Consider the following 27,160-nt stretch of genomic DNA (forward strand, 5'->3'; position numbering starts at 1 on the left):
ACTAAGCTTGTATGCTTATTTTACTATCATTTAACAATAGACTTAATATCTTTCCTGATAAACTTCATATTTATCTTTCCTGAGTAAAAATATCGTTTGTGGCAGCAGTTTGATTACCAGGCCAATTACCAGATGAATTGGATCTTTAGCATATTTTTTGTGACTGAACAGAAAATAGCCTCAGCTAAAAAAAAACCTCAAATCTTATCAAGAGGAAGTCTGAGATCACAGCAACACTGACACAGTTTGATACATTAGTTAGTGTGAGGAAGTACAGTGCAGCACAGATATCACTGCCGTGTGAGTTTGAGAAATGGCTGCATTTGGTTGGCCCAATTTAAAGGCTAACCTCGTTGACTCTTTAAAGACTGATGGGAATTGTCTCAGTGATAATCTTACACTGTGTGACGTCAGCTGAAGAGCAAGTTGTGAATCCTATAGTTTTTGTCATTGTTGTTGGTTGTGAGGCGCCTGCAGACAACAACAATACTCAGCCTTTGCTCTCTGCTGTCAAACAGTCACACCCTTCAGTCTGGAATGTATGTAGCGCTTTAATCAAGCACCTCTGACTGCAGTATGATGGATGTGTTGGTGGCCATTATAATAGATTGTTACCTCTCGATCTCTGTCATTTTCTGTCTTTCTCTTTTTTTTTTCCTTAAAAATGTAAGTTTAAACCTGTTGACAAACATGTTTTTCTTCTCCATCCAGAAATGAGCTGCATGGTGTGTTTTGTTTCTAAATTTTTCATAAATGTTGGCTCTTGTGAAACCGACACATTGCTCTGTGTAAACCTTGAAATGATTATGATAGTTTCTTGTTAGATTTTAAGTAACCTCTCTCTCTCTCTCTCTCTCTCTCTCTCTCTCTCTCTCTCTCTCTCTCTCTCTCTATTTGTCTCTTTCTAGTCGCAGCCTGGCCAGGCCACACCCAAACTGGCAGCCCAGGTCTCCACTGTGAAGCCTACACAGTTTGAGGTATAAAACATTTCTCTTCAATGCCCTGTAACAGTGGATTGTTGTCTGACTGACCTCTGACCCACTCATTATCTGGACTATGCGTAGTATTGTTACTTCCTCTCCTGTTCCAGCTTCATACTTTTAGTAGTTTTAAGTAGAGTGAGGGAATAGGTTAAGCTGTGTCAGAGTAGTAGCACACAGAAAAGAAAAGTTGCCGTTTCCTTCCATACAAGCACAAGAGAGGTAACACCCAGTTTCTCAGTGGGAAGCAGTTTAACCTCTTAAAGCTGCTCTCAAACAATAGATTGAAGTGAATGACCCTTCATGTTCCGTTTGATGTGTTGTGGATTGGAGTAATTTCCAAATGTTACGATAGCTCTTAAATCTTTGTTTAAATGAACTGGACATGTTAAAGTAATTCACCAGTATGTTAATCAAGAACTCAGGAATTTTGACTATAAAACAGTTTATGACTACAGGTCAGTTTTGCACATTTATTTTTAGGATCTTGGTTCTTTTTCAACATACCAGCATGATGTCTGTTGCTAGAAAACACTTGGCAGACTTCAACAAAGACTTTATAGGTTTGTTGGTTGGGTTCACGTGGTTGATTAATGCGGCGGGATCGGCTCCCACACAACAGACGCCGATGCTGTTGTGTTACATGCATGCCTCTTTTGCACCCAGAAGGCAGGGCATCCTATGTGAAATCACACACTGGGGCAGCACTATGCTGCCTTTGCTTGGTTCTGCATGAACTACATTCACTTGGCCTTCAACAACTGGGCTTCGACGTTGTCTATTTTGGAGCCTGACTCATAGAGAAATGCTTCGGTGGACTATTTTAACTTTAATAAGTGCCTGTGTGCAGAAAATAGGTGCAACACTATTTAAAATAGTATACTGTGAGACAATGACATGTTTTAAACTTACCAAGATATTTATAGGCTAGACCTAGGATGGACCTTGGTGTCCCTTTTCATTCCTACTTTGCCATAGTGGGATACAGCTGCTCATGTATCAGTAGCAGTGCAGTGTCTGTGCATGTGGTGGAGCCATAGAAACAACCACTATGGTGCATCAATAAAGGCCCTCTAAAGGACTATCTTTACCTCTTTTTTTCAATTTAAGGGGCACTACAGTGATTTAATGTTTCACTTCCATAAAGTTGGGGACAGATTTAAAAAGAATGTTCAAAATGGAAGCATCAGAGGCGAAGATATCCTGACTTTAAGTATTTGAGTATTGTCCTAATGCGGCCTGTTCCATTTCTGGTTTAGTCTTTTAGCTTCTGGTTGCTAACACTGGCTATATTAAATGCAAGTAAAAAGCTGTGGTCCTGATTAAAACAGCCTATTACAGGAACACACATCCATATTATAGAGGTCATATGGCATTAACATCACCACATATGCCACAGATATCGGATTTTTAAAACATTCAGCATTATAGCGTACAACTAGCTCAACAAGCTTACTATGTGTAGCAGCATCTCTGTGTTTCTGTGGTGAAAATGATCAAGAGCTCTGATTCTTAACTTTAATCGACACAGGGATGCTGATAATTAAGTTATTAATGTTATTTACATTATTTACTACTACTTTTACTGTATATATAATATGTATTATATGGCTAATATAATAATGAATAATCAGCTTATTCATATTATGCCCATGTCATAGGAAACTGACCAAATAATAACTGTCAGATGTTTGTCGTCAGACTGCTGTACTAGATCCTACATTTCCCATAATGCAACCAATAGCATAAATTAATTAAATGCTCCCTGTCTGGCAAACATCTACCTATTTCAAACATATTGCCCCCTAGTTTGTAACGGATTCTTTCAGTTATAAATTTGTATATAACTTTTTAGTGTGTTTTAGCCCCAAGTCGAGAGAATCCTGATGATGTCAAGGTGATGTCATCAGGGTAATTTTCTGAGCTATCTTTGGAGCCGCAGAAGACATTATACAGCCGTTTACACAGGCTGAGTAGTACTCATGACAAGTAAAATGACATTTGTATGTAAAATCGGTGGATTGGATTTCCCCTTTTAAAAATTAATTGGATTTAATTAATTTAACATTTCCACACCCGGTGCGTTGCAGAAGGCATCGTCAGGATCCACCATGGCTACAAAGCCTGGGCTGGTTACCACAGCAACAGGCGGAGCCACACAGAGTGGTGTCACAACAGGAGGAAGTGCTTCAATTGGGACAGCAGGAAAAGCCATGCCAGAGGTAGACGGACTGGATGCCTAAATAAAAATGGAGGGGGCTTTTGGCTGTTTGGTGTGATGTAACATGAACCACTGCTTTCTTCTGCGCTCTGAGCGTGTCCTCATTGTGACGCAGCTCACATCTCTTCATCACTGGCTTCATCTTCTTTTCATCTTGGCAAAAACATGTTTTTACCTCCTCTGTGTCTCTCTGGCTCAGCAACCCAAACATCTTGACCTTTCAGAAGCTGAACACTTGCTGTATCACATGAATGAGCTCTCATATCATCACGCTTGGGATGAATGCTCGTCACAGACTGTGAAGCTGAATAACTTTCCCATGACTTTCTTTAAACACGTGCTCCTTGGTTTGTAGACTAACACTACGCCGGCAGGTGCTACTGTTATTGACATGTCGTCCGCTGGGGCTACCTTTGTTGACATGACATCAGCAGGGGCGAGGGGCGGTCCTAAAGGGATGTCAAAGGTAATGATATCCTCATGCTCGGTGCTTTTCTTTTTATTTACATTACTGCTGATCATTTCACTGAAATGATTGATTTTCTACCAATTAGGCAGCTTGCAGGTACTTTCCTTAATTTTATCAACCCTAATTCTTATTGAGGTTGTGTTGCTGTCCAGTTGTAATGTCTTGTGAGTCCCTGTTGGTCAAGCCATGTGCTTGTGGGAAACTCCAACTTACACAATTTGTGTGTCAGCTGCTTAAGAACAGCCTTTCTAAATGCACATGTAACACCCGCCCGATGCAGCTATGTAAATCTTCTCTATGTAGTAGTACAATGGGTCCATTGTCTCTGAAATTAAAAATAACTGGCGGTGACTCCAATAAGATTAAGCAAGTATAATAAAAGTATCTGCCTCTTATTAGGTTTTTTTTTTAATCTGGTGTCTTAATTGTATGTACCCTATTAAACAGTTCCAAAACATGAATTGGCTATAATGAAATATGAACAACCAAGTACTTTGAATGCAATAAGACCAATTAAGTTAGGTATTAGTAAAAAGGTACACAAAACAATATCCCTTCAGATCAATTAAAAAATAAATGCAAATAAAAATAGTACCCAATATTAATAAACACAAAGATAATTGTTGCTCCTCTTATTATCTTCAATTCTCTCTGAAATTGTTTATCAAAAGTACATATTTAACATGTGAACCTCAACAATGTTCTGTGGGCCCACACACTCTCTCACTCAGCAACTAAAACTAAAAATGGAATCAAAAAACCCTGTTGCAGGCCTGAGTCGTGGCGTGGAAGTGTTGAGGCCTAAACACTGAAATGGCCGTTTCACCTGTTCACACAAGCAATAAAAAAAAGCCACATCAAGTTTATCAGTACTCACAAATCCATGAAATATTCAGAGTAGTAGATGCAGGGGGGCAGGGGTGGGTGACTATAGACTGTATAAAAGGGGAAAACGGGGTAAAGGAAGGCCGGCAGAGAGCAGAAGAAACCCTCGTCATCAATCACGGATTTATGAACGTTATTGCTCTCGTACAATATCCAATGTTCACTCTATGGTGATAACCTGTTTCTGCTTTTCATCGACACCTGGGACCTGCAGCCTGCAGCTAAAGCATGATTTATGTTTCTCTCACTATGCCCCTAGAGTCGGTACTCGCTCCAAAGATAATCACCGTCACCCTCTCACTCGCTCTACCACACACTCCCCAGGCATACATGCCAGCCCTGCTATTAGATCGATGCGCACACCACCACACAAGTATAAACTTCAGGCCACTTACGTAGGCTATGGCGAAAGCTCTGGATGGAGCCTCCGCAGAACCATAAAAAATCACGCTTAAGCCTGAGAATGGCTGTTAGTTTTAGGATGTTCAAATAAAAAATAAACAATTAAGAATGACATACCGTGGTGCTAACCAAGGCTGTTAGGCTGATTACACCTGCTGGCCGTGCTGGCTCATCAAACAAACTATGGTCATTGGCATGAACTCATATTTTTCATAATGTTATACATTTTAACCAACCGTCCATATTTTTAGCCATATTTATTAGGGGTGTAACGGTTCACAAAATTCACGGTTCGGTTTGATACGAGACAGTGGTGTCACGGTTCGGTACGGTTTCGAAATATCAAAAAGAAAGAAATGCCAGAGAAATTTACTTGATATTTACAATTTCTTTTAATTTATTAAAACTAACATCATAAAGTATTTTGAACAATGACAGAGCTATACTTGACTTGACTTTACCATCTTCTGGGGTGTCTTCTTAGCAGCATATAAGCAAAAACAGCTCCTTTTAAAAATATATACATGTTACAGCTTTCAGAGCCACTGCTGGTACTTAAGACAATTGGTTCTCTATTTGGGCTTTTGTTTTTTTTGTACAAAGCAGCAATTATGGTCTGGCTGAAATGGGCTCGTGAAGGAATAGTTTAACGGGGCTCAATTACTTTAACCATGTTCGTAAAACCTGCGTTATCCACTACAGAGTAGGGTCTCTTATCCGCAGCTATAAATGTACCAATCGCTGCAGTGATGTCTTTTGCCCTGTTTAAATCAGTTGGAAATTGCTGCTTAAATGCTGCGGGGATAGTTTGTAGTGTGTGTGTTGCTTCTCGTTTTCATCTAGTTCCAGTTATTGACACACTAAGGTGATGTCGGCGTAAATTAGTTGACATGTTTGTAGTATTCCCACTGGTGTAGCCTGTTCTCGTGTAGCAGATGCAACATACTGTTGTTTTTTTATCCACCACTCTCTTGCCATCACCCTCATAATTTACAGGGAAACCAAAGTGGCTCCAAATGCCAGACCTGTTGGTTATTGGAGGATATTCTAATTCTGGTCTGGTAATATTTGCATTAACGTTACTAGCCATATTGCAACGAGCTAGTTCAGCATGGCATGCCTGACTGGAGTAGAGTGTTTTTCTTTGGGAGTGGGAAGGGCAGACAGCACATTGTCTGTTACATCGTTTGGGCTGCCTTGTTGAACATTATATTTCACACAATTTAAGCTCTTTTTTTTCTAAATGAAATTGGATTGGTCCAATGAATCATTCGGATCGTAATGCGTACCTAATAAAAAGCCTCGTACTGAACGGTTCAATACGAATACGTGTATCGTTACGCCCCCTAATATTTATACATCTTAACACGGCTGATAAGTTTCAAGGCTCTTGTGAGCTACTGTACCTGGGAGATAAAAAATCACTTTAGAGATTAGAAAAATGTCAGCAGTACTGTAAGTATAGTATTTATACAACATTTGTTTTCAATGGGCTAAACCATGAAAAAACACCATCATTTAACCAATTACACTGATAAATGGTCAGATTAGTCTCAGTAGACCTGAGTGGTTAATAACTCAGCACATTTGAAGTGAGTATTCTTGCTTTAGTTGGAATACAGTGGCAGATCTGACCAGAGATCATTGTACATTTTCTCCTGCTCTGTTTTTACTGTTAAACACTGTTAAAATGTTGTCCACATCTCTTGTCAATACTGGATTTAGAAGTGCTGTGAATCTTTCATCCTTGTGTTTTTGAGTAATCATTTGGCTGCATATTTGTAGACTGCGGCTGTCTCCCAAGCCAAAGCCCCAGCTACAGGTCCATCTCCTGCTGGTGGAGTGGCTGCAGCCGCTGGCATCGCAGCGACCACTGCTGTGACCGAACCCAAAGAGTCACCCAAAGGCACAGCCAAGGTAGACTCCATTGCTACAGGCTTCTCAGACTCTTTATTGTGACTCCCTCAAGGTGTACTCTTCAAGGCTTTCTTTCTGCAACATCTCCTCTGTGCCGCAGGCTCTTATCAGGTTTTTGTTACTTTCTTTGCCTGAGAACACTCAGATACTTGCTTTGGACATGGCTCGCTTGGAGAGGACCAGTTGGGAAGTATAAAGGACTCGTGTTCTTTACTTTGCAGCCCTTTGCTTCACATGCCTTAACTTGTTATTGTATTTGCAAAAAATGCACACCTGTTCACTTGCAACACCCCACAACATACCTCAGAAATCTGTTTCAGCGGGAGAAACAAATGGAGAGGAGAGGCCGACAGTTTTTTTTGTGTGTCTTCTAGCTCTAGTTTCATTGCCCAACAACTGCTGACACTAAACTAATGTCTGTCATCAACTTGGTGGAGGATCACTTTTGTTGGAGAAGGTCTCACTATCCTGTCTTTTTTTTCTTTGGGTGTATTACCGACTTTGTGCATGTACAGGGGACCTGTAATTTCACTTGACATGTACTTGGCTTATAATAGATTCAAATGCATTGTATTTTAGAGTGCCACTGCTACCACAACAGTCAAAGCTGATGTGCATAAAGTTGATCCTGCTAAAACATCAGAGCCAGTTGCCGTGACTGCAGCTGGAAATGTATCTGTGCAGGGGAAACCAACACAAACGAAGGTAGACGATCCTGAAACCAACGGGTGGAGTCTGATGACTTTTATTTGGTGTATTTCCTGTCTGTCGAATATCAATGGATATGTTGCATTACATACTTTTAATGGTGCTCTGGTTGGATAGACCAATACTGTGCCATTTGGGCCTTGTGAGATTTTTCATTGGTGTCAGATTTAGGGAAAATGTCTCTTTGGATGATATGATGAATGATATTTTCATGTGAAAAAGTGAGGTTTGGCCCGACGCACATTGATGAATTTTCAGTCAACTTAGCAGTTTCTTGAGTAGTAGCACAATCACACACACTGTAAATACCACGCTATCAATGTCCGTGTGATGCGTGATTCATATCATTGAGGTCTGTGTACTGATCCTGGATCTGTGTTGCAGGTGCAGGTAGAGGTTCCTCACGCAGCAGCTAAAGGAGCCAAAGAGGTAAATACTTAGCGAAGCAGTATGAGTTTGATTTGAAAAGCATGTTGCTTGCTCAAGTGTGCTGAGTTGTGTTGCATGCGCAGGTGGATCCATTGGATGCCCTGGCCAGCATACTGCCATCAGCTGATCATTTCGCACCCAAACAGCCTGTATACAGCGGGCCAGAAGTCAAAGAGGTATAGCACAGTGTGCATGCATGTGTGTGTCTATAAACTGAGCAGGTATGTGATTGCACTGAGCTGAAGCATGCATCTGCTGTGAGTAACCGTTTGTGTTGCATGTGTCACAGCATGAAGTCATCTCTGAGAAGGGTCAGAAGTGTGGAGAAAAAGACAGCACGCTGCCTCCAGGTTACAGATTTGAAAATATGGTCAGTTCTCCCTGCCTCTTCATCGCTTCTTCACTAATTAGCTTTGCCACACCGCCTGCGGAGTGTGTTTTTTGTCCCATTGACAGACTTCACTGTCAATACGTTTATAAAGGGACTATTTCTTCAGTAAGAAGTAGCTCCTATGAAAACACATCTGTGGATTATCTGGAGTATTGGGGAAGTTTTGAAATGTCATTTTTGATTCTGTGAGCACCACAAACTACATTCACCCCCCTTATATAGGGCGGAGATGTATAGGACTGAGTGTCAAATATCATCAAGATTTTGGTACCAACAGAAATATGTCTTTAGCATTAAATAAAAAAAACTCAAGTACCAAAAGCTGGCATTAAAATTGGCACAACTATTGTATATACAATTCAAATGATACTCAGCCCTAGATATAGATATCTCAAAACCTGGACACATAGAACCATAGACATAACATTTTATTTCTGTGGTTTTATTTCTATGGTATTAATAGAAATAAAATTGTATTTCTATGCATGGAACCCAAACTATCTGCATGGCCAGATGCCACTAGAGGAGACAATAGTGGGGATTTTTTGGGTGAACTCTATTTGTTGACTTCCTGAATTACTTCAGCATTTCTTTTCTTTTCTTTCAATCTAAAATGAATCTTTTTTTTCTAGCCTCCAGTTCCTGCAAATGTTAAACCCAAGGATGTTCCTGTAAGTTAACTTTTCTTAACCCACATTTAGTGGCGTCACAACCTCATGCATTACACTAATTGTGGTACAAATCAGACTCAATCTTTGTAAACTTTTTTCAACATGTGTAAGCAAATGAGCATGCAGTCGCATTACACACACATTCAGGAAGCACTGTTTCCACTGCATGATCTCCTGGTTCCTCTAGAGTGTGGAATGTTGCATTGCACTGGTGGGTGTTGTCTCAGCAAACAGCACAAGGACCCACCTTCTGTATTTGAGCCCGTTGGTTCTTGTCCGACCAAACCCAAACAAGCACAACTTCATTGACCCACGTCCATACGCTAACACGCTGATACATCTGTTACACACTTTGATATCCACCCATACGTAGGCTACTTTCTACTCACCCTCAACACACCCACATTTGCATCATAGCCTACTCCCACTTTGTCATTTTGTCTTGCAAGAAGCTTCTTTAGCTCTGTCTCATACTTTCCTCCAGTGTTATTTTTTGTGTTTCGATGTTTATCATAATCTTTGCTAAATCAGAGTGATTTTATGTGTAAAATGTGTATTTGACTCAATGGAATGTGAAGGGTGTGTCTGTATTTCCCCTGGTACATACAGGCTGGTTTGCATTATTTTGCACTTTTGTTTGCCTTGGACAGGCATGCCCTCTAGTGGAAAATCATGTTGCTGTTAAATATGGCTAAATTAATCAGATTATTAGTCTGAAAAAAATCTGATACGGCTAGGTAATGTGTTATTATCTGGTGGTGACGCACTCTGTTTTTTTATTATCTTAGAAACCAATGAGCACAGACGACGCCCTGGATTCTCTTTCAGATGGATTCATGGCTTCAACCGTTCCAGCTGCACCCAAAAAGCAAGAGGTCAGACTCTTCAAGCATGTAGCACTCAGCTGCTAGTCCATCCTCCAGCGTTACACCCCATGCACCGTCTTGACAGTTCATACCTAAAATTTCCAGTTGGGCATGTCTGTTATAGACTTTATGAGCCCCTGAATATATACATACATTCTTGTATGAAATTGAAGTGCTTTTTTAGTAGTCTAACAAATTCCCATCTTGTATTCTTCTTTATGAAATATGTAGAAAAAGGACTATGTTGAGAGTGTCAGTGCCTCATCTGCTGGTCCTGCTAACTTTGCACCACCTCCTGTAAAGGTAAAGTCAAATTAACTTTGAATTCTCTGACTGAATGAGCTAAGAATTTTATTGTCTAATGTCTGTTTCTGTTGCAGAAATCTGAAATCCCTGCTGCCGTTCCCCCTGTGGCTGTGTGTCCTGCTCCTCCAGCTGATAAAAAAGCCAAGATAGAGAAGGCTACGGGTGATTTCTCTCTGGAGGCTGGGCTTCCCTCTGCTACTGCCACGGTACAGTAAGCTCACACCTCCTTTTCTTCCCTGTTGGTCAAAAAAGTTGTTGTTCTTGAACGTTGTCTCTGTTGGCTGTTGTAGAAAAGTGTACCTCCTGTGGCTGTGTGTCCTGCTCCTCCTGCTGACAAAAAAGCCAAGACGGTGAGATTTACAGGAGTTGAAGTTGACTAGATACTTTTTCCCCATGCCCCTTTCCTGTTTCCTGTGACAGATTAGTAGATTATTAACTTCCTGTCCTGTTCTCTCATCAGGATGGCTCTCTGTCTCTGGATCCTTTCAGTGCTCTCAGCGACACATTGCCAGCAGACCAACCAAAACCTGAACTCCCAAAACTCAGACCTGAGGACATTGTCTCGGTAGGAGCACAAACACTCATGGGCACAGAGTTCACACAGCTGCTGTTGGCTTATCGGTAGCATTTGTGTGTCAGCTCCTCACAGAAAGACTCACCCGGCATTATTATGTCCTCCTCTTTTCCTTTTTTTTTAGGAGGACAAACACAAGAAGGAGAAGGGCGTGTTTGTAGGAGAGAGGGAGGACTCACTTCCTCCACAATACAGGTTTAATAAGGACAAACCCCAAAATCTGCCTGCTCCTACACCTGAGGTGAGACTCGGACAAATCCACTTTATGGTCCTTAAATGCACAATATGTAATGAGTGTCACTGTCTGTGAGAGAGAGAGACAAAGAGAGGGAGAGAGGGAGAGAGAGTGCAGCAGTTGTTGAGTGAGCTAGAGAGTGAATGAAGAGAGGGAGCGCCGAAAAAATCAGTTATTAAGAGGAATGAAAATGTATTTTCACGGCGATTATGGTCTAAAACACAAATAAACACACAGACACACACACCTCTGCGGGAAGGTGTCACATTGCCGGACTATGAGTGAATGCAGAGCTTCATCCGTCTGTTTCTCTGTGTGTCTGTGTCAGTCTGTGGTGAGGTACAAAGCGGCGGTTGGGAATAAGAGGGCTGCACAACATGCGTGCTGTTATAGGCTTGGTGATAGACACTCGTGGAGCCCAAAGGCTCTTTGTAGAAAAATACAGGCTGTGGGCAGGGTCTCCGCAGATACAGATACCACCACACATTTCTAGTGGGTCATTTAAATGATTGAGAGAGATAATTTTTGTATTCGTCTTTACATTTTTTTTTAATGAAAATCCATCACATATTGTACCTTTTTTAAAGTATCACTGTGATACAAATACAGTAGTACAGAACATTGATATACAATATATTTCTCTCTCTTTCCTCTGTGTCCTTCCTCCTGTAGCCCACCATAGATGCTGGTGAAGCTCTGGACTTTTTGTCTGAAGGCTTCATGACCTCCTCAGCAGCCCCTGCTGTCCAGGCTCCTCCTGCAAAGGTACACTGTAGATCTGTTACTGGTAACTACAGACAAAAATGTAAATTGCAGAAATACAGTATCTACTACTCTTCAAATGTTGTCTCTGATGGTTTTTGTAGAAAGCCCCCGCAGTTCCTCCTGTGGCTGTGTGTCCTCCTGCTGACAAAAAAGCCAAGATGGAGAAAGTCAAGGATGATTTCTCTCTGGAGGCTGGAATTACTTCTTCTACTGGCAAGGTACAGCAAGCTCACGCCTCCTTTCCTTTCCTATCTCTTGGCTGGTCGAATCACCCAAAAGAAAGCTTTGTCCATTGAGGATAAAAGTCCATATGATGGACTGAATGTCCATTAATTTGGACATCATATAAAAGGCGCTTCTTATGACTTCAGATCTTGGCTCATTCTGAATTTTTTCGAAAGCATCAAAGTAAGCCAGGTGCAAACAGGAACTTGTAGCAATAAAGCAGGATGCAGATTTGCTCAAAACAAAAGAGCTATATGAGTGTACTGCCATGCTAGCAGCTCTGTGAGGCTGTGTTTTGGCACAGTGGCTCTTGGAGCGTAATGCTAACATCAGCAACCTAAAATATTCACAATGACAATGCTAACATGCTGGTGTTTAGCAGGGTATACATCTTACCAGGCATGTTCACAATTCTAGTTTAGCATGTTAGCATGCTACCGTTTGCTAATTAGAACTAATCACAAAGTACGGCTGAGGGTGATAATAAGAGTAGTATTCAGTCAGGGATCAGCAGACATAAAGAGCCACGTTGGTAGCATTGCTTAAAACACAGAGGTTTAGATAGTTTTAAGTTAAATGATCAATGGCAGTTAACTAACTTCCGATGTAGGCCCTCATCCACTCCCAGTATAAATCTGGTCACAGATATATTTGTAAAATTAACAAATACAGCTCCAGATAGCCATTAATATAAAGTTTAATGTCATCTCTATTGTCTGGTGTAGAAAGTTGAGTCCTGTGCAGTTCCCCCTGTGGCTGTGTGTCCTGCTCCTCCTGCTCCTGTCACAGTAAAGAAAACTGCTGCTGGAAAGGAGGCCACTGAAAGCAAGCTCAAGACTGGTCAGGTGAGATATGTCTTGTCACTCTTTTATGGGAGATGCCTTTTATTTCAATAGTTAAACTGACAGACCAGTAGAACACAATCTCCTGTTCTCTCCTCAGGATGGCTCTCTGTCTCTGGATGCTCTCAGCGCTCTTGGTGACACGTTGCCCGTAGACAAACCAAAACCTGAACTCCCCAAACTCAGACCTGAGGACATCGTCTCGGTAGGAGCACAAACACTCACGGGCACAGAGTTCACACAGCTTTTGATTGCAGAAAGCCTCCTGCTGTTGGCTTATCGGTAGCATTTGTGTATCAGCTCCTCACAGAAAGACTCACCCGGCATTATTATGTCCTCCTCTTTTCCTTTTTACAGGAGGACAAACACAAGAAGGAGAAGGGCGTGTTTGTAGGAGAGAGGGAGGACTCAATTGCTCCAAAGTACAGGTTAAATAAAGATGAACTCAAAAATCTGCCGACTTCTAAACCTGAGGTAAGACTGGGAAAAAAAAATCAATTAAATATTCTTAAGGGTTTGGCTCTTAAAAATGTTAAATAAACACTAATTGCATGTTATTCATTTATTCCATCACTCTCCCCTCCTCCTGCAGCCCACCATGGATACTGGTGAGGCTCTGGACCTTTTGTCTGAAGGCTTCATGACCTCTTCCTCAGCTCCTGCTGCCCATGCTGCTCCAGCAAAGGTAAAACACTGTAGATTCAATTCCTGTAGCAAACATCTGCTGGGTGATGTAGCGATGACACATTCCAGCAGATGGCAAATGTACACAGAAACAGTAGAGATGGTAGTATTTGGTCTTTTGGGGTGCTTAGCTAGAAGAGAATATGAATACACCACTCTCATGTTTATCTGAAGCTACAGCCAGTTGCCGCTTGTGTTAAGGCGCTGACACACCAACCCGATTATCGGCTGTCAGACAGTCTGGCGAGGTCGGTGACTCGAGTCTGTTCGGTGTGTTCCGTGCTGTCGTCCGTCGGAGGAGCCGTCGGCGTTCATTTTGCCGATTCAACAAGTCAAATCGGCCAGTGGACAGTCAGACTCAATGACCAATCTGATTGGTGGAGTGCTAGCCCTTGACTAGCGAATCAGTGCACGAGAAAACCGGAGCTGACAACGCCAGTATCTTCTTATTACTAGCCATCGTATTTTCTTCCGTTCAGCGAGTAATGACAAAAACGATCCTTCTTGACTACTATCAACACTCTCTGATGAAAACAATGACTGACGACAGCGTGCTCTGTGTTCACTAGGTCTAGAGAGATGTTCCGTTATTTCCGGCAATTTTTTGGGCGACAATACAGATTAGCGCCATCTGCTGTTATGGAGACGTATTACATCTCGCGCACACGCAGTCTGTGTCGCTTCGGTGTGTTCCAAGGCACTTTTTTGACCGACTCGGAGAGATGGGAGCTGACTGCTCAGTCCGACTGCCTTTTCTGACGACGGTCAGCCGTCGGGTTGGTGTGTCAGAGCCTTTAGCATAGGATCAATAACGGAACCAGGGAAACAGCTTTCCTGTCCCTGTTCAAAAGTTAAACAAATCAGCCTACCAGCGACTGTAACCCATTTTTTTTTAACCCATACAAAAACCGGAGTGTAAAAGCTACACGTTGAGCCAGGCTAGCTGATTCCTTCTGTTTCCAGTCTTTATGCTAAGCTAAGATAAAGGTCTCCTTACAGAGTGAGAGTGGTATCGGTCTTCTTATCTAACTCTCAGCACGAAGCCAAATAAGTGCATTTCCTAACATGTTGAACTTTTATTTGTAATACTTTGTTTGAATCAGCATGTTGTGCTTTTTTCATTTCCTCACTTTGTTATTGCTGAAAGCTGTTGTCTCTGTTTTTCAGACCAAAGTAGAGGATTTGTCAGCTCTGGATCTACTCTCTGGAGATTTTGTTGCTCCAACTAAAGCTTCTGGAGTTAAGGCAGAAGGAGGGACTCCTTCTGCAAAGAAGACACCACAGGTAAAGCTTTGGCTTCTTTCTACTTAACTCACTTATTTTCTAAGAATAGCAGGAACATGCCACCGTTTTTTAAAATAGGGGTTATTCACCATCTCCCCTAGATTTACAAATGTAACTCGTGCATGCAGTCACAAAAAAATACATGTTTAGAAACATTTCAGAGAAAATGTACCTTAATATATTTTATTTACTTTCAGATAAACATATGCTACTATGCCTGAGGTGGTTAATATGGTCACCAGTGGTTTACTCTTTCTCCTTAGGAAGCAATAACAAACCGCGAATAATCATACAGCTTGCACCCGTGGGTGTAATGTATTAAAGGGGAACTATGCAGGGTTTTTTAGCTTAATTTACCTTAACTGAACAGCTTTGGAGTCATTGGAATGGTTATATGACTTTTTTCGGGTTGAATGGTGGTCGTCTCGCTCCCCCCTAACGCCTGTGAGCGGAAAAACCACCCTTGCAACTTTCGGCTGGCGAGCCGGCGGCCTCCGCGTCAGGAAGTATCGCGTGATATCAGGTCTCGTGATGTAACTAATTGCTTCACGGCACTTTAATGTTTACGCCGTTGTCACTGCTCGATGTGAGTCGAGTGCAGATGTGAGTTGTGCATGCATCACTTTGCGACAATGACCCTCCCCCTCCTCACCAGCCCCACACAGGTAGGCTAGACCAACCTATTTTGAATGTAAAGATAGACATTTATGTAATATTGTAAACCTCTTTATCTTATTAGGAAAGTTCCATATTCACAAAGCAAAATTTTCCAAATCAACACCATGTTTTAAACTATTCCAAATTTAAACTGACATATACTTTGAGTCTCTTAAATTGGTAACAAATAAGAAACGTAATTCAATAACTGATATATACGATTTAATGATTTAACTAAGAACTCCTGCTGTCAGTAGCATTAATGAAGTTTGCAAATCTGTCACTTCTTTATTTATTTATCTTTTTATTTGTGTTTGTTAAAATTATTATTTTTATACTTACCTTCATATTATATTAATTGCACTTATTTATGTATAGTTTTATGTTTACGGACTGTGATAACTGAATATTTGTAAATTGAATCCTAAATAAGAAAATTAAAAAAAAGGCTAGACCAGATTTCACACAGATCTGTTTTGCTGTTAGCCACAGAATAATGAGATAGGTACATTACATAGCAGTAATTTATTATTTAGCGTGACACCGTTTGCATAGACGCTCTTCTTCGCCCTCCATTGTCTACCACTCACGGGCAGACGATGTGCAGCAGCGCCCTCTGCATTCACAGTTTCTGATGGGTCACAGCTTTCGGTGCAACACTGTCTTTCTTGGCGCATATTGCATTTTTTCAACGTAGTCCTCCGGTGCAAAATGCTCTTCGCAAACACGATACTGGTTAATTTTGTCGAGGTGTTGAAGTAGAGATATGATATCCAGAGCAGCTAGCCATTGATTTCTCTGTTCCACATTCAGTGGAATTCTGTGAAACATGACATTCATGTATGTCCTTTGCTTGTTCTCACTACCTTTTGTTATGCAGGCAATTAACATGTTTGCTGAAACTGTAGCTGTAACTTCTCAAACTCAACACAATCCAAAAGCAAAGATACTCGGTGCAGGTCACGCCGGTATGTTGACGGAAGTTGGGGGTTTTCAGGTGTTGCTTGATATCTGCGCCCAAGTAGCAGTGCTTCGCCCCAATATAGTCCCAAATCAATATCTGCCTAGGTAAACGCCTAGTCTTAATCTGCATTGCTATTTGTACTTGTGGCCACAATAAGTAATATATATAATTTATTTTTGGCTCGCTTTTACCTACGACATGCTATTCGGCAACAAAGGATTCCATTCACTATGCTAAGCTAAACTAGCGGTGGCGCTGCCAGACTAAGACAATGCATGCACTGAATGCATGAGACAGAAATACGTTTGCCCACCTATCTAAATCTAGGGGAGACGGTGAATAACCCTATTTCAATTTCGGTGGCGTGTTTCTTAAGCTTACCATCAACACTATCACAGTTACATTATATGCTTCCTGTTCTCTCCTCAGGATGGCTCTCTGTCTCTGGATGCTCTCAGCGCTCTCAGTGACACGTTGCCCGTAGACAAACCAAAACCTGAACTCCCAAAACTCAGACCTGAGGACATTGTCTCGGTATGGCACACACACACACACACACACACACACACACACACACACACACACACACACACACACTGTCAATGTTATGGAATGCATGGATTTGGTATAAAAAAATTATATCAATGCCATTCTTTTGTTTATTTCCATGTGTGTATTCTTTTTTTGTTTTTTCTCCTTTTCACAGGAGGACAAACACAAGAAGGAGAAGGGCGTGTTTGTAGGAGAGAGGGAGGACTCAATTGCTCCAAAATACAGGTTTAATAAAGATGAACTCAAAAATCTGCCTGCTCCTACACCTGAGGTGAGACAAATTCACGTATAATTGAAACTGAGATGTGGTAATTGTTTTTTGGAAAAGTTCCTTTTTCTCCAATGATTTTTTTTTTCTTTTTTCTTTTGAAAAACATTCTCTACATTATGTGCATTGATAAGGCAAAGATCTCAGCCATATTTAACCATAAAACGGTGTCCCATGAATATATTTTAATCAAAGGTCCTCATCATTTCCCCTTCATTCTCCCCTCCTCCTGCAGCCCACCATGGATACTAGTGAGGCTCTGGACCTTTTGTCTGAAGGCTTCATGACCTCTTCCTCAGCTCCTGCTGTCCATGCTGCTGGCATCACCCCCTCAGCTCCTCCTGCACAGGTACACTCTGGAGCCAGCACTGTTTACTGCATCTCTAAATAATAAAATATGATGCACATATACTTTGGAACTTTAGAAATTTACGCTGATTTTATACACTCTATTCTGTCACTCCCTCAGCCCTCTGCAGACTTTGCTCTGGATGCCTTAGCGGGAGAATTTGTTTCCTCCACTGCCGCTTCGACGGTGAAGTCCGCTGCTTGTGTTCCCACAGAAACTGCCCAAGAGGTAAACACAAGAACAACTCAAGCCTTTTTTGGACTCTCTAAAACCCTGCAATTACATTATAACCTTTTTGTCTGTGTTTGTGCAATCAGCTGTCCGGAGGAGCAGGCAATGCCTTGGATGCTCTGTCAGACACCTTGAAGGATATCGCACCCGCCCCTCAACCTGCCCCACTTCCTGCCAAAGACATTGTCAAGGTAGCCAGTGTGCTTCAAGGGCATAGCCAGCACAGGAGAGAATATTTGTGCTTTGTGATTTGATAAAAAAGTTGCCAGTGACTTCAGCTGATTTGTATGGTTGTTGCAGGAGAAAAAGGTTGTCGAAGAGAAGCTGATTAAGATGGGGGAGAGAGACGACTCGCTGCCACCAGAGTATCGACCCACTGAGAAAGATCTTAAGGTAATAAAACTCTTACTACTCTCTCTGTTACTGTTGTCAGTTCTGCTGGAGAGTTATTTGTTGGAAGTGCATGCTTAAACCAATAAAAACAGTTTTAGATTTGACTTATCTAACTTTGAATCTGGGGCAAAAATATTGTGTGAGGGTGTTGGTTTGAATGTTTACTGGGACATGCTTGTTAGTAGTAGTGATTCTACTGTGTGTCTAATGTTCATCAATTTCATTTTAAAGAAAACAACAGAAGCACAGGCAAAAGCAGCTGCCGCACCCAAGGGGGTAAAAAATGCACACACTCACAGATTATGACATTAGACAGACGTGCACTGTTAAATGATACAGTATACAACATGCAGATGGTTTGATTTCCTGTCTTTCTGCAGAAAACTATGGATGATAAAACCGCCTTGGACCTGCTGTCCAGTGACTTCTCTAGTGCTCCCAGTGCCATTGACCCAGTCACATCATCTGCTGGCACCATAAAGCTGGCTCCTCCTGTCCTGGACTCAGGGACCCTGAAGGTAGCATAGGGAAAAAAAACCTGCAACACATTTTGACATGTCATAGTGAGAAAAGCACAATTGTAACTAATATTGGTCACATTTCATTTAGGACAAATTTAGATATTTTGCATGTAGGCTCGCTGGAATGGCTTCCTGGGACACAATATTTTTTAGTTCCAGCTGTACTTTTCCTTCTAGGGCAGTAAAATGTCTGCTGTGAACAAGGCCTATTATGGTGCTATGCAGTGCCCTTTGCTGTCATGTTTCAGTACTGCACTTCCCAGATATCACCTCAAACAAATGGCTTTCTTGAGGATTTTCTTTAGATACAACCTTTACCAACATTGGGGCTTCAGAACAGCAATGTACAGCAAATTAGCAATTGAAAGTGGCAAGGTGGACATTTATGTATGCTGAATTGTTTCAGATTCTGACTTAAAGCTATAGTACGTAGTTTCTGCCGTCCCCATGAGGAATTCTAAGTAATGACAACAAAACTGTCAGAGCGTCCACATGACACAAGCCTTACGTGATCGCACCCCCCCACCCATAGCCATACTGAGAAATACAGAGAGAGTTGTGTCGAGCTGATCTTAATTAGCTTCGTAGCAACTCATTTGGCAATGGCTTGAATGTAACGGACGTTCATTAATATCAAAAAGTTGCGCACTAAAGCTTAAAACAACTGTGTTAGTTCAGTGCATGAATGCATTAAAAGCTAATCATGTTTGATATGTTTATCATTTATTTAGTTATGTATGTATCTATTTATTTATTATTCTTTCCTAGCCAATGGCTGGTACTGTCCTGGAGTCCCTGTCTGACACCCTGCTCCCAGACGCCCCAGAGTTCAAATCTAAGACGGACAAACCAAAGGTAAAAGAAAGCTCCGAGTGAGATCGGGATGTAAGATCGCTCTATCAGATGAAATTACTGATACAGTAAAAGTTGAAAGAAAGTGAAAGAAAACCAAATGTAAATGTAGAGCTTGACATTTAATGGTAACAATGTTCTATTAACTAATGGCAGTTCATAAGTACTGATGTTACACACTGTTAGTCACATTGTTACATGGCGCCCTCCGCAGGTTGTTTACTAGCATTTACTGTATCAGTGGTCACCTCCTCATGGAGCAACGAGCAGTTGTTGAGTCTAACCAAGGTGCCAACTTTGTTACAGGGCAAGAGCAAGTCAAAGTCTAAGTCTAAAGTAAGCAAACTGACTGCTGCATGTAGACTTAAAAATGCAGTTGAATATGCACGATGCTGGACAAAATAAATCGGTGCACTTCTAATTAAACCAAATCCAAAAACTCCATCGGTAGAGCCTGCACAAAGCTGCATGTGATGCTCTCTGTCGTCTGCTTTGGCTGATGTTAATTCCACAAAGTAATTGCATTACATTTATAGAATTATTGATGCAAAGGCGCTGCTTCTTCTTTTCCTTTCTATATATATATATATATATATATATATTTATTTATTTATTATTTTTTTTCTCCTTTTTTTTAACTTTAACCTTGTACTTCAGAAACACCATGCAGAGGAGCCATCTGCCACTGACCAGCTATCAGATCAGCTTAGCTCAGACGTTGTGCCAACATCTACAAAGAAGGGAGGCAAGAGCTAGACCACTTGGTAAGGTTCGTTGTAATCTATTGCACAATTGTATCTGATCAAAGATGCTCAACATGATAAGGATAAACCTCTTTCCACTGACTGCTGAATGTGTCAAATGTTGCAGGTTGTCGGCAGAATTTGTCCTCCCGGCCACAGGGACGCATCAGTGAGGGAGCTGCTTTCTGGATAATGATTCTATTTTTCTAAATCTTCGAGAATGTATACTGGATGAAAGACAGACAGTCTACAGACAGACCTAGACATACCCATAAGACACAAACCCATAAGAAACACACACACACACACACACACACACACACACACACACACACACACACACACACACACACACACTCTGCATGCGGTGCCTTTTTTGTTTCACATGTATTTAAGGAAGAGAAGGTTTAGGTTTCAGTCTTTGGAAAAAAAGAAGCAGCGCCTTTGCTGGTTTTGTTGGTTGATGTGTTGAGCGTGCTGAGGGAAGGAAGGCGTTCCTCGTCAGAGTCCTGTATCTACATATCAGCTGAAAGTTTTCCAATGAAACACTAATATCACAACATACTGCTAATCTAAAGCCTGGTGGTGTTGTGGCATTGGTTGGACCAGCGGTGACCGTCAGCTTACGTGGGAGCAGTACGGAGTGGGTGTAGGATCGGGATGTTTGTGCAATTTTAATGTACACAGAAAAGCCAAGTTTTCTATCATGATGTGGTCTGATGCCATTAAGACACTAGTTGGACAGCTTAGTTTGCTTATATTTTGGACAATACATAGTTTACATAATTAAATATGTGGAGGATTTCCAGGAGGTGTTCTGCTTAATTCTGTATCCCTTGCAAATGCATTTTACTTTCTGTAACAAAAATATGCTGGTGTCCAGAAGTGCACTTAGTGAACCGAGGTGGTTACAAGCTTTTACAACTTCCCTTGTTTGTATACTGTAAAAAAAAAAAAAAAAAAAAAAAAAAAGAAGTAAAAAAAAGTTTTTTGTTCTATATAAGACAACACTGTATAATTTACAAAAGGCTTTCAACTGTAAAGTTAAAAATCAATGTACTGGCCCCAAAGGTTTTTTTTCATGTCAAAGGTGTTATGTGTGAGTGTGAGTCAAAAGATATGAGAGGTATTTTAGATGTGGGAAGACTAATTAAATGAAATAAAATTTTAAAAAAAAGTTGTAAGGTGTAAAGGTGTAGTTGCTATCTGTCGAGTCTGGTTTCTACGATTGTTACCGAAACAAAAACTAACATGAACTGCCTTAATATGTAAAGGAAAGCTAAATAATAATAATATAATTGTTTTCTTAAAGGTGCAAGGGAAGTGTGTGTATATATTAGAATGAAGAGAAACATAATCTACTCCAGGCATAGTGGGTTTTCACTCTGCATACAGTTGTAGCAGCCCACTTCCTTTTTACTCTGGGGGGCTTACAACAAAACAAATGTCTTTCGCACAAACTTTATATTTCTGTGCCAAGACCCTGAATGACTGATGGGTATGCAAATGCTTGGGTTGGATGTGCGAAACAAAATTACATGTAAAAATGAAACATGAATAAAGACAAATACAATTAGCTGTTTATTGAGTGATAATATATTTTATTTTAGTTTTAAAATATTTTCAAGTTACAAAAACTCAGAAAGTGGGATATTTCTAAAATGCTGTACATCCAATTTTACAAAAGAAAAACAATTCCTCCTAACTTTGAAACCATATAGACATTTGAATAACAAGACATTTTTGAAAAATAAAATAATAAATTTAGAATCCAAAGCTTAACTAAATCAAATGTTTCAACATTTCAAGTTATCCTGCTGAAAATAAAATCTGAGCAATTTCTTCTTTTTTAAGTGGTTATTAAATATTTCCAAGCTAAGGCAAGTTAACTTCTTGTTTAAAAAATGTCACAAAATCTAAAGGACTGTACAGTTATTACGGTCAAAAATCTATGTAGGGAGACTGCTGAAAAAGTCAGTGTAAAATTGGCTTTGGCTCTACATAAAAGCAAAATTAATTATATACAATTGTTTGCATGATGTATGCATACATGTAAATGAGTGCTTACTTCATTTCATGTTATTTCATTAGAAGAGTTCAATCGTAATGTGACAGCGCAGCGTTATCAGCCGTAAAACAACAACGTTCAAACTAGAGATGTTGGCGAAGAGCTTTGAAGATCTTTTATAAGATTTTAAACACTTCACATGAAGAACTTTTTTAAGTTGGCAGCAACATGTTCCCCAGAAATGGGATTAAACTGAATAAATGATGAAAAAATGATTTCTGCAACAGTAACACAAGCCTGTAATATAATTGCCATTTAAAGCAGTGTCCATGAAATTACACACACCATTTGGATTAAACTTGTCGTTTGTCCAGTTTTAGTTTTTCAAGATCCCCCGACCGTGGTCTATATGAGATAAAACAAGGGTATTTAAAATTATTATTAATAATAATAATAATAATAGTAATAATAATAATAATAATATAATAATAATAAATCGTTTATTTCAGTGACTCAGTTCTGTTGTCAAAATGGAAGCACAAAGGAAAGGGCTGTAGCTACAGTTGAGGACACTGAGGTTATGTCTTCCGTAATGTGTTAAAACTTGACATTTTTTTACGACATGTGAGACTGGATTTAATAAATAGGTAAAGAATTCAGTATTTCTCCGCCAATAATCCTGGCAGTGTTGGAAATACTTTAAAACAGCATTCTGAAATAAAAGACTTTATTTTACGGGCGAGTAAGTTCTTATCATTTCCTAGGAAGAGCACTGAAGAGAACCACAAAGTTCAGACAGTAATTTCAATTAGTTCAGTTAGCTGCGTTTATGAACAACTTTTGATTTTCAGAGAAAGTTCCTTGAAAACGTTTTATTAAATTTAGGACTATTGACCTCAGTATTCCTAAATGTCTGGCTACGGCCCTAAATGGAAAGACACTATTAAATTAAAAGAAAATAAATAAATCACTTACTTTCGTTTGTAATGGTGTGGGCATCTCCGTGTCCTTATATCTACATAAAATCCAAAGTGTTATTAAACACGTTGCAAATCATTACACACACACACACACACACACACACACACACACACACACACACACACACACACACACACACATCACAGCCAAATCATCCAAGTTTTAAATCAAGAAAAGCAACAACAAAAAAAAGACAAACAAAATTCTGGGAACACTTGCAGCATTTAAAATAATTTTCAGCTTCCCAAAGACATTTATTGACTGCATATTAAACTTTGTGCAACAGCGTTTTAGATATCCGATGAACTTACGGTTGCAGTACACAGTGGAGATGATGAGGAGTAGAAGAAGAAGGCCACAGCCGCCGGCCAGTGGGCCCAGTATGATTGGAGTACAAAACATTTGAGGACTGGTTTCCCCTGCAAAGCACGTGCTCATTTACCACCAGCATCATACATATGAAGATGATAAGGGCTCACTACACACAGCTGTGATTGTGAACAATTACCTAGCTTCTTCTTGTTTTTGTCACAAACACATGCAGCAGTTGTGCATAGATTTTGTTCCGTGGTGGTGGTGGCGGCAGCCTGTGTTGTTTCCACTACTGCGACTTTACCTTTTTATGAAGGGAGAGGAAAGATGTGATAGAAAGTGAGTCTGAAAAGCATGCATCATATCATCATAAGACCAACTGTATGAAACAAAACTCACCTCCGACCAGTCGGGTTGTTATGCCGAATTTCAGTCCATTGTTTTTGAGAGCCGCACAGCAGTAAACGCCGCTGTCCTGAGCTTTGTTGAATGACTTCAGTATTAGGATATTTTGCTGAATCTTTGAATTACTGAAGGTAGAAGGGAAGGAGGCTGCGGTTGACTTTGTGAGACCAATGCTGCTGAAAGATGCAATGAATTCCATGCCAGATGTGTCCAGAACTCGAAACCAGATGACCATGCTGCCCATGTCATGAGGCTTACATGTGATTTCAACCTGCTCCCCTTCCTTTGCAACTATGTCTTCACCAGCTCCTGAAGTCATTTCTAAAAGATGTGATAAAATAGGATCAGTTATATTTTTCACCTCTCCGTGTTTTAGGTAGGCAACCAAACGGCAAAAGACTAAGAAACAGACCAGAGATCAATTTAAAGCTGCTACACGATGGCGACGGTGAATAGACTTCAAAATTCAGGTTAAACTTACTTTGGCAAAACACCAGAATCACCAGAATTGGAATCCACTTTTGGTCCATTTTAATGTTGCAGACGACGATAGCTGCTAAACATGTCTTTGTGGTGTTTGTTGGAGCCTGCTAGGAGATAATTCAGTGAGATATCAAACCACGCCCCACCTGTAACCTTCTTCTCTGCTGTGTCAAATGGGATCATTGCAGCAGAGTGTTGCAGAGACCTCCTGCAAGCATGGCCGTGGTCTGCAAGATGTTTGAAGTGGAGCCCACCGATCTGCACTTCACCTTTGCCTCTTGGTGTGAAGCATTGAACAGCATTGACTTTACCCACCAGATACTGACACACAAACGCAGCAGTGCACAGTATGTAGGCTGAGAACGATGCAGGTAGGAAGTGTAAAAACAGGCAGCCCACTTTCTACAAACACAACTCAACACTGTTTCTGCACAAATCAAATGGTGAATTTGAAGAAGTGAAAATATCACGAGACTCTTTAGTCTTTATACCCAATGTGGGCCTGTTGAAGTGTCGTCGAGCTGCAGGGACACACTGCTCTGTAGCTGACTTTGACCTCCCTCCTGAGTTTGATGGGACACAGAGGAGCTGTGAAAGGATTGAAATTATCCTTTGAAATTCCAAAAAAAAAATCGATTTTCCTGGTGAAATTACTTCTTGTAGCTGCAAATAATGGATCTACACAGAGTAAAAGTATAGTAAAGTATAGTGGCAGATTAAGGTTAAAATAATCTTAAAATAAAAAAGGCAAGTGCAAGCAATGTTACACAAAAGTAATACTAGTAAAGGGATATAAAAGGTAAACAATGCTATATATCCTAAACAATGTGCACTGATCTTTATGGGAATTCCTGGAATTGTTGGGTCTTTGTAAATTATAGAGTGTGGTCTAGAGCTACTCTATCTGTAAAGTGTCTCAAGATGACGCTTGTTATGATTTGATACTATAAATAAAATTGAATTGATCTCATATTCTGTCTGCAGAAAGACATTAGATTTGCTGTGATGTCCCTGCCTGCTGTTGTGTGTGGTGTGGTTTCCTGGTTTAGAAGACAAAAGGCAGAGTAGTGTAGGACATCAAGAAATGGTCTACACCTGAGTAGCTTCAAGTGGTTTCTAACCTCACTTTGTCTTTTGTTTACACCTAGTCCACACAATGCATCTATTATATTCTATTTTAGCAGGAGTTACATTTCATTTTGGACCTTTATTCATGTGGGACTTGAAGTATTTGGCTTACACGCTTAACTGTTTTAAGAATATGTTAGGTAGTAAGAGTCTAGTTATGCTGATTATATCACTCCGTCTGGCGCATTAAAATAAACCTGTCAAATTGTAACATCACCTTAAATATTTTTTTCTAAATGTATGACAATGGCATGCTAATCAAAAACAGTTTCATCCATGTTGCACCGCTAACCACACCCGACACCCAATGTAATGCAATATAATGCAGTCCAACATTAGTATCGCTTTGCCAGACCTTCCTTCACAGAGCTGTGGAGGAGGGTCTGGCTAGTCCACACAACATTCTGGGATGGGAGAAAAACGTGCTCTGGTTCATTGGCATTTCTTTAAACCAATCACGTCATGGACGGCGCTAAGCACCAGACAGAGCCACGGTGCCTCTGCAAAATAGCCTCGGGAAGGAACTTGTTTTGGTGGAATGTGTGTACGTTCAAAGGTTGTTTTAGTCGTGCCACAGAAAACTCAGATTGGACAGATAGTCTAGCTAGCTGTCTGGATTTACCCTGCAGAGATCTGAGGAACAGTTAGCCATAGTCCTCAGAAATCCACCGGAGTTTAAAATTACAACACAGAGAAAGCCTAAGTTAACGAGCATCCAGCCGAAAAGAGTGAAAACTGGCGGTTTCCGACGGCAACGGAGCAATCCCGGAAGTGGAACGTTGTGGATATAGACTAGTCTAACATCAATGCAGCAAGGTGAACATTTTAACCGCTAGATGGCAGCAAAAGCAGGATTTATAGCTCTGTCATTGATTAAACAGTAAATCACTGAATCATGAGTCACAAAACTGCTGCTCTGCTCTGCAAGGCCTGGAACTTTAAAGTGTGTTGCATTACTGGCCACATCCTAACCAGTGATGTCACCGCAGTGTTTTACCTTTGACAGCTGAGGGGGAAAAAGATAATGGAAAACAACTGCTGTGCATAGAAGTGCAATTACTGGCCCTCAAATAGATTTCATTTGAAATAACCCTGATGATGTCATCAGGGTTATTTCAAATGAAATGCTTTTGGCTTGGACTTGGAGATTTCAGCTTTTTACCAGTCGCAACACAACATTGTTGTGTGTGTGTGTGTGTGTGTGTGTGTGTGTGTGTGTGTGTGTGTGTGTGTGTGTCATTATGGCAAAATGTGGTCCTGGAGACAACTACTGTAGCAGGAACTACGTTTGTACCACAGAAAAGGATTTGAGTACTTTGCCAGGTGTTTATATGTCTGTCTGCGGCCAGATTTTGTCACTGCAATACATTAATACAGTGCAAGATGCAGTCACAAAACTTTACAAAGATCAAAATGAAGGCAGAGTTTGAAGATGCAAGGGCGCCAAAGTAGAAAACTA

General features: G+C 40.6%; 2 protein-coding genes across 5 annotated transcripts in view; one reads left to right on the forward strand and one right to left on the reverse strand.

The window, feature by feature from the left end:
• cast (calpastatin) overlaps positions 1-21,550 on the forward strand; it is a 36,769-nt gene extending 15,219 nt beyond the window's left edge. For 2 of the 3 annotated variants that reach the window (XM_031277580.2, XM_031277573.2), the window contains 34 exons: positions 909-977; positions 3,071-3,202; positions 3,557-3,667; positions 6,743-6,874; positions 7,454-7,579; positions 7,967-8,011; positions 8,095-8,187; positions 8,301-8,381; positions 9,035-9,073; positions 9,862-9,948; positions 10,171-10,242; positions 10,320-10,451; positions 10,536-10,595; positions 10,706-10,810; positions 10,944-11,060; positions 11,727-11,819; positions 11,921-12,037; positions 12,770-12,889; positions 12,987-13,091; positions 13,244-13,360; positions 13,479-13,571; positions 14,738-14,854; positions 16,905-17,009; positions 17,182-17,298; positions 17,531-17,644; positions 17,765-17,872; positions 17,962-18,066; positions 18,176-18,268; positions 18,500-18,544; positions 18,649-18,786; positions 19,558-19,644; positions 19,948-19,977; positions 20,299-20,405; positions 20,512-21,550. In XM_031277580.2, coding sequence (XP_031133440.2) covers positions 909-977; positions 3,071-3,202; positions 3,557-3,667; positions 6,743-6,874; positions 7,454-7,579; positions 7,967-8,011; positions 8,095-8,187; positions 8,301-8,381; positions 9,035-9,073; positions 9,862-9,948; positions 10,171-10,242; positions 10,320-10,451; positions 10,536-10,595; positions 10,706-10,810; positions 10,944-11,060; positions 11,727-11,819; positions 11,921-12,037; positions 12,770-12,889; positions 12,987-13,091; positions 13,244-13,360; positions 13,479-13,571; positions 14,738-14,854; positions 16,905-17,009; positions 17,182-17,298; positions 17,531-17,644; positions 17,765-17,872; positions 17,962-18,066; positions 18,176-18,268; positions 18,500-18,544; positions 18,649-18,786; positions 19,558-19,644; positions 19,948-19,977; positions 20,299-20,397 — 3,204 coding nt within the window. In that variant the 3' untranslated portion in view covers positions 20,398-20,405; positions 20,512-21,550. The remainder of the gene's footprint in view (positions 1-908; positions 978-3,070; positions 3,203-3,556; positions 3,668-6,742; positions 6,875-7,453; positions 7,580-7,966; positions 8,012-8,094; positions 8,188-8,300; positions 8,382-9,034; positions 9,074-9,861; positions 9,949-10,170; positions 10,243-10,319; positions 10,452-10,535; positions 10,596-10,705; positions 10,811-10,943; positions 11,061-11,726; positions 11,820-11,920; positions 12,038-12,769; positions 12,890-12,986; positions 13,092-13,243; positions 13,361-13,478; positions 13,572-14,737; positions 14,855-16,904; positions 17,010-17,181; positions 17,299-17,530; positions 17,645-17,764; positions 17,873-17,961; positions 18,067-18,175; positions 18,269-18,499; positions 18,545-18,648; positions 18,787-19,557; positions 19,645-19,947; positions 19,978-20,298; positions 20,406-20,511) is intronic. The other variant, XM_036001845.1, reaches the window with a different exon arrangement.
• Positions 21,551-22,286: 736 nt separating this feature from the next.
• Positions 22,287-24,968, reverse strand: cd8a (CD8a molecule). 2 transcript variants are annotated; one of them, XM_036001846.1, is made up of 6 exons: positions 24,720-24,968; positions 24,085-24,411; positions 23,882-23,995; positions 23,685-23,792; positions 23,368-23,407; positions 22,287-22,797 (listed from the first exon to the last, which is right to left on the reverse strand). In XM_036001846.1, exons 1-6 carry the CDS (start codon positions 24,754-24,756, stop codon positions 22,746-22,748), a joined length of 678 nt encoding a protein of 225 aa, XP_035857739.1. In that variant the 5' UTR covers positions 24,757-24,968; the 3' UTR covers positions 22,287-22,745. The 2 variants fall into 2 exon arrangements, with proteins under 2 accessions (XP_035857739.1, XP_031133450.1); XM_031277590.2 differs by having other exon boundaries at positions 24,572-24,855.
• Between the last annotated feature and the right edge of the window lie 2,192 nt (positions 24,969-27,160).

This window comes from Sander lucioperca, chromosome 6 (genome assembly GCF_008315115.2).
Source record: "Sander lucioperca isolate FBNREF2018 chromosome 6, SLUC_FBN_1.2, whole genome shotgun sequence".
Classification (NCBI taxonomy): Eukaryota; Metazoa; Chordata; class Actinopteri; order Perciformes; family Percidae; genus Sander; species Sander lucioperca.

Coding starts and splice junctions, on each gene's coding strand:
- cd8a (XM_031277590.2), bottom strand. CDS start 24,620: ATGGACCAAAAGTGGATTCCAATTCTGGTGATTCTGGTGTTTTGCCAA. Junction 23,996..24,084: donor AACAACCCGACTGGTCGGAG/GTGAGTTTTGTT, acceptor CTCTCCCTTCAT/AAAAAGGTAAAGTCGCAGTA. Junction 22,798..23,367: donor CCACACCATTACAAACGAAA/GTAAGTGATTTA, acceptor TATCTCATATAG/ACCACGGTCGGGGGATCTTG.